General features: G+C 51.9%; 1 protein-coding gene across 3 annotated transcripts; it reads right to left on the bottom strand.

Annotated features, from left to right (window-relative positions):
- Positions 1-1,131: 1,131 nt before the first annotated feature.
- LOC117093709 (zinc finger protein 592-like) lies at positions 1,132-6,276 on the bottom strand. 3 transcript variants are annotated; one of them, XM_033229217.1, is made up of 2 exons: positions 6,156-6,276; positions 1,132-5,833 (listed from the first exon to the last, which is right to left on the bottom strand). In XM_033229217.1, exon 2 carries the CDS (start codon positions 5,812-5,814, stop codon positions 2,035-2,037), a length of 3,780 nt encoding a protein of 1,259 aa, XP_033085108.1. In that variant the 5' UTR covers positions 5,815-5,833; positions 6,156-6,276; the 3' UTR covers positions 1,132-2,034. The 3 variants fall into 3 exon arrangements, with proteins under 3 accessions (XP_033085108.1, XP_033085107.1, XP_033085109.1); XM_033229216.1 differs by having other exon boundaries at positions 1,132-5,959; positions 6,153-6,272; XM_033229218.1 differs by having other exon boundaries at positions 1,132-5,962; positions 6,047-6,161.
- Positions 6,277-6,592: the final 316 nt, after the last annotated feature.

The raw sequence follows: 6,592 nt of genomic DNA on the forward strand, positions 1-6,592 counted from the left end.
GAGAGAAGCTGGATGTAATGACCTTATGTATAGTGTGTGTATACACGCACACAAAGACACGTACACAAATACACACACATATACACTAACAGAAAGAGTAGTCTTAAAAATTGCTAATCCATATTCTTAAAAACAAACAATACTAAACAGAATACAATGTTTGTGTTCAGTTCTTGAGTCTTGCGGTATTCAATTAAAACACTGTTTTTCAAAGTGATACACATCAAGACCTTTCATTCCAATCTTCTTCAACAGTGTTAGGTTAGATAATACATTTTTAGTAAGGTTAAACTCTATTTTTTACTGCCTGCATTTTATCAGAATTTCCTCAAAATCATGTTGTTTTTTTTTTAATTTGCTGAAAGGAAAATTTATTCTTTGTGATGTACAGTTCCACGAAGTTTGACAACAGTCTAGAGTCATGTCGTCATCTCCACAGTACCACACAGAACTCTTTCATTACCCCAAAAATCATCTAATGCTTCCCATTCACAGTTAACTTCTACCCTCATCTATTCTTTGGCACCAGTGATTATTCTTTAGTTGTTGTTGTCTTCCCCCTCCTCCTCCTCCTCCTCCCCCTCCTCCTTCTCCTCCTTCCTTCTTCCTTCTTCCTTCTTTCTTCATCTCCTCCTCCTCCTGTAGGGAGATCTTGCTATGCTTCCAGGCTGGTGTTAAAATCCCGGGCTCAAACAGTCCTCTCACCTCAGCACCCCAAAGTGCTGAGATTACAGACTTGAGCCATCAAGCCTGGCCTGATTATTATCAATGCCTGTAATTTCTTTTTCTACAATGCCATAAAATTGAATCTTATAATAGGTAGCCTTTTGGATCTTCCTTTCTTCACTTAAAGAAATGCATTTGACTCCTTCATACCATGATGTGAATCAATAGTTTCTTTTTGTTGACAACTGGGATTCTATTGTATGGATAAACCACAGTTTGTTTATTCATTCACCTGCAGAAAAGTATCTGGTTTACATTTAGCTTTTTGCAATTACAAATAAAGTAGACAATAAACGTCCTAGGTCATTACTAAATAATAAACACTCCTAGGTCATTACTAAAGCAAATAGACAACTAAGACAACTAATGTTATGAAGGTTTTCTTTTTTTTTTTTTTTTTTTTTTTGGTGAGAAGATTTTTTATTTGAAATATAGTCTGAGCAACATGAGTGTAGCCAAGAGGAGGAGGGGCTGGCCTGCCTGGGGCAGCAGCCTCTCAAATGGCATGAGAGCAGGAGTACAAATATTCCAATGTCTGTGTGCCCCAACCCCACCTGTCAGGAAAGGCAAAACGGCAGAACAAAGACCCACCCACAGCGCCTTCTCAAGGGGTCTGGCTCTTGGTGCCTGCCTGCCTTTGCTTTACCTCCTGCTCTCCCCAGGTTCCAAACAGAGGTGTGCAGCAGAGGTTTCTCCCAGCCCACCCACAGAGACATGATGAGCCAGTGTGACAATTAGTTCTCAGGACTATTTTGAGAGAAAATAATCAAAGACAGGGAGGATGGGCAAGGCAATCAAGGGCTCTTGCCAAACCAGGCAAGGCAGAGCTCTCCCAGAGGGACTGTGTCGGCACCCCTCGTTTCCCTCCTTCTCAGGATCTAAAGGCAGGAAGGAGAGCTGGTGTCTGCAGGAAAATAGAGCTCTGAGGAGCGCCCTGGCTGAAGGCAGCAAGCGGGAACCTCCCAGAAGAGCACAGCCGCTGTGGTGTTCAAGCCTAGTTGACAGCATTGGGGTTGGGCCACATAAGCAGCCTGGGGTTGGAAGGACACAGACAAGAGATGGGGTACCAAAAAGCAGCACAAAGCCATAAATAACAGAAGCAAATTCAGAGCTGTGAGGGTCCTGGCCAACCCCACATTTCCTGGGGCTGGGGGATACCCAGCACTGGCAGCTCAGGGCAGACACTACTCCAGAGTACAACTGGCCACACTCACACCGGGGGCAGAGCCTTTTCTTTTCCACGGTCCGCATGGCAGGTGGAAGACGCTTTGGCGCCACCCCTGACTATGCATACTGCAAGGTCTCCAGTCACACCTGAGGGGATAGTGCGTGGCTGTCCTGGTCCTGAGAGGCCTGTGGTTGACTGTGATCATTGTGGCCACCATCGTCCTCAGGGGCCTGGCCCAGCAATCTCCTCACCTCTGGGTCAACCGACAAAGGCTCACCGGCACATTCTTCCAGTCCATTCTCTCTAGTCTCCATGGGCACCTCCTCCCCGGAGCCCTCCTCTGGCTCTGCCACCTCCACTGCCATCTCTGCTGCCACCACCTCCTCTTCCTCTTCCTCCTCCTGGTCTCTCACCTTGTGGACAATGAAGAGGTGACGGCTGAGGGAGCTGGCAGAGGTGTAGCACAAACCACAGAGGAGACATTGGGCTGTGGAGCTGTCCGCCTGGTGCTGAGGTATGTGGCTCTGAAACTCGAGCCCCGAGTCTGTGGCAAAACTATATTTCGAGCACTGAAAAAGGGACTTGTGCATTTTGGTGGAAGAGATGGTTCCGCCATTGCTGGTGCCTGGAGCGTCCCCTACCCCACTGACTGGTCTTTTCAGATGGTTCACCTGAGGGGAATGTCCACCTGGAGGTTTGACTTTGGACGTTTGGCTCAAATCAGGGTTTCTGATGCCATGCATAAGGCTGATGTGGCTCTCCAGGAGGGAGGGCCGAGGAAAGCTGGGGCTGTCCTCTGTGCAGTACCCGCAGGTGTAGACCTTCTTTACTGTGTCATGGTTGTTGCGGATGTGTTTGCGCAGGCTGTTGGGGGTGTGGAAGGATAGTTCACACTGCCGGCACGGGTACCGCTTCAATGTCCGACCGTGGCTCTTTTTCATGTGGGACACATAGCTCTCCCGATCTGGAACCCACTCCTGGCACTCCTGGCAGGTCCAGCCAGTGTTCCTCAGCCGAGGCCTGGCTTCCACCCTGCGGTGGGCTTCAGGCCTACCCCAGTGGCCAGAAGGCAGGGAGCTGCTCCGAGCAGCCACACTAGTGGCTGGGGGCTCAGTGGGAACTCGAGAGCTGGGGCGGCTTGAGGATGTGTCCACTGAAGACTGGAGGCTTGACAGCTCATCCACATTTTGGGGAACACCGTGAGTGCTCTTGACATGTTGCATCAACTCCGGCTTTTGCACGAACAAGAGTGGGCACTCAGGGCACTTGAAGACGCCCACCTGCGTCTTGCTGACATTCTGGTAAAAATGCTGCTGAATGTGCCTCTTCTTATTGAAGACCACTTCACAGGAGCACTTATAAATGAGCTGGGAGGGTCTGTGGGGCTGGGTGGGGTGCTGGGGGGCACTGTGGTCCACGGTGCTGCTGGCAGTCTTGAAGGCCGTGGGGCAGAATGCACATTTGTGGAAAACCTGGCAGTGTCGCTCCTGGATATGGCTTTTCAGCAAGGCCAAGGTCAGGTGGACGACACCACAGTGGATGCACCTGTAGCCCACCTTGCGGGCGTAGTGCAGGCAATTCTCCTTTACATGGGTCTGGAAGTAGGCAGAGCGGCAGAGGACCCCACACTCCGGGCAGCAGTAGGGGGACTTGTGTGCGTGGGCACAGAAACTGCACTGGTTGGGCAGCAGCATCTGGCATACCTGGCAGGTCAGCCCCTCTGTCTCCTCTGTTGTCCTCTGGAAATGTGCACCCAGGACCATGTAGTCCCGCATCTGCTTGTGACATTCAAGACACTTGATTGAGTACCGGATGAGCCTCACAGGGTCTGGGTAGAGTGGCAAGGCTGGAGGAGGAGGACTGACACTGCCCGAAGTGAGGCCATGTTTGGGAGACGATGAAGGGGCTGGGGCTGCTGGTGCCGTGGAGTTCACAGGGGCCGACACGAACATTTGGTCTGCAGAGATGGGCTTCACCAGCAGCTGCGAACACTGCATGACGAGCCCCTTGCTCTTGTGGTCACGGGCATGCCGGAGCAGGCTGCACTTGTTGAAGAAGAGCAGCGTCTTGGAGCACAGTGTGCACAGTACCTCAATGTGGACGCTGCGCCGGCCATAGTGCTGGCTCAGGCTCTTCTCTAAGGCAAATGCGTCTCCACACTCCAGGCAGCAGTACCCACTGGCCGGCACGTGGATCCTGCTGTCCGCAGGCGGGCTGAGATTTGGTGCGTAGAGGGGCACGGGGTTGGAGCTGTGGAGGACCTTGTTGAAGACCTCTACAATCAGTGGAGCAGCCTTTTTCACCTGGTGGACCAGGGGCACCGACATTTGTGTAAGCTGTGGCTGGCTCTGTCTTTGCACTGAGGACTTGGCTGTCACTGATGCAGCAACACTGTGGGGGACGAGGTTCAGGTTGGCCAAGTGCACAGCTTTGGGCAGGAGGTTGGCAGGGGCCAGGGTGGATGCCTGCAGTGCTGTGCTCTGTTGCTTCTTGCCTGTCTGTGAGCCTGAGGCAGCCCCCTTTGGGACCTGGGGCCCAGAACTGCAGCAGGGAGATGAAGAGTCACTGGCCTTTGTCATGCTCTCATCCCCTTTCCTGGCCCCCTGGGGGCTCCCTGAATTTGTGCCTGCCTCAGGAAAGTGCTCTTCCACAGGCAGCTCATCCCCTGGCACCTCGGCAATGGCACTCCCTAGAGGTGACCCAACAGGGGACTTACTTGGATCATCAGGATCTGGCAGGATCCTTGTGACAGTCCTTTTGATTTCCCCTGATGATGTCTTAATGGTTTTGATTCTCACTTTGGGAATTGCTGGTGGGGAGCTGGCAGCCACAGACGGTGAGCCTTTGCTGCTGCTGTCACTGCAGATGCTACGAGGGCTGTCCAATGGCTTGATATTTTTTCTAGTGGCCTCCAGAGGGCTCCGGGGACTCTTTGGTGACTTGGGCATTTTGGGGCTACCTTTAGAACCCTCTTTAGCGGGCCCTGAGAGATCCTTTGTGTGGCCAGGCTGATCCTCCTTAGTGACACTAGGCACTCTTTTGGCCTGCAAGGCCACCAAGGCTGCCATACAAGAGGACAGCTTGGAATGAGCTGGCTTTAGCCGCTGCCTAGGGGGGACTGATGAGCAGGTACCAAGCTCCCGGGCAAGCCCCTTGGACTCTCCGATACTGTTGCTAGGATGGCTGTTGAACTCCAAAGCTTCCCCAAAGAACTGAGTGGCATTCAGATCCTTGTGAGGTTCCACTGCGTTCTGCCCACCTCGCTCGTGTTCCTGCTGGCTCCCCAAGGGCAGGGGTTCTGGCTTGGGTTCTTTCTTACAAAAATGATCAAACATATGCAGCTCTGGAACCGGAAACTTAGCCAGAGCCTCCAGGACTGGGCCCCGCACAGCCCCGCACCCAAGAGCGGGTGGGAAATAACTGTCAGAGTGTTTGGGCTTTATGCTGAATCCGTTATCTTTGATGGGATCCTCAGGTTCTGGGCTGGAGATTGGACTGAACTGGTTGAAGGTGGGTAATGGCTCTGACTTGGGAGGCTCCAGTTTGCCAGGGAAACTCCTGGCACTGTCTCCATTCATAAAAGTAGAATCAAATTTCCCACAGTTGTGGGGATCTGGAGGCAGGTCTGAGCCCCGGAATCCATTGTGTAGGAGGCTGGGAGTAATGTGGTCTTTCTGTGCTTCAAACGACTCCTGGTGGCTGGTGTTCTTGACAATGACACTCACGGCCGGCACATCAGGGGCTGATCCTGAGTGAGACAAGGACACACTTTCATCCATACATATGCCTGGAGGTTTGAGGGGACTCTCATTCTCCTCACTGGGTGTCTGGATGGCCTCCTTGGCATCAAGGCTGGTGGGGTCTGGGATGTCAAAGGCAGCCAGAAGGTCATGAAAATCTGGGGTTTTCATATCCCCCATGGCTGGATGCTGGCAAGGGCTGACTGGTATCCGTGGCCAGTGGGGACCTCCTTTTTCGGCTTTGGAGCACCCCCCTCCCCGTCTCTGTACAGGGGAGCGTCTTCCTTCTGTCTTCTCCCTTCCTTCTTGCCTATTAAACTCTCCGCTCAAGATGTTAAAGCCGAAGGGGCCCTTAGAAATTATCTGGTCCAGGGCCTTCCAAATGCCTGTCTGAAGGCTGCTGGTGGACGGACTTAGAGAGGATCTCAAAACAAGGGTGTGGCGAGCATTGCTAGGGGAGCAGAGCTGCAGAGAAAGGAAAAACTTATACCTAGGCACATGGTCTAGAGTCCAAACACCACCTGGCGGCTACGGCGGCGACTGCAGGCCCGGGTCTCAGCCGCGCGCGTCCCCAGCGCCGGCTGCGGGAGCCACAACATGGCGACGGCGGTGGCGGGCGGGGCTGCGGCTCCGGGGGCGGAGCGGAGGTTTTCATTTTAACGTTAGTTTTCTATTTGCCTTAGTAATGATCTAGGAATAGAATATTTTGGTAACCTAATAAATGTATGTTTAACTTTATAACAAACCACTGAACTGTTTTTCAAAGTTATTGCAGGAGTTTATATTTCTAGTTCTAGTTGCTCCAAGTCCTCGCCAGGACTAAGTCTGCAATTTTTCTCTGCATGGTTGTCATTCTCATGATTGTGTGCTATTTCATTGTGGTTTATGCTTTATTTTTTTTCCATTAATATTGGGAAGCCCAAAATATATAATCAATGTAGGAAGAAATGTACAGAAT

The sequence above is a fragment of the Trachypithecus francoisi genome, unplaced genomic scaffold (assembly GCF_009764315.1).
Source record: "Trachypithecus francoisi isolate TF-2019V2 unplaced genomic scaffold, Tfra_2.0 Lachesis_group12, whole genome shotgun sequence".
In the NCBI taxonomy this organism is placed as follows: domain Eukaryota; kingdom Metazoa; phylum Chordata; class Mammalia; order Primates; family Cercopithecidae; genus Trachypithecus; species Trachypithecus francoisi.

Coding starts and splice junctions, on each gene's coding strand:
- LOC117093709 (XM_033229217.1), bottom strand. CDS start 5,814: ATGGGGGATATGAAAACCCCAGATTTTCATGACCTTCTGGCTGCCTTT.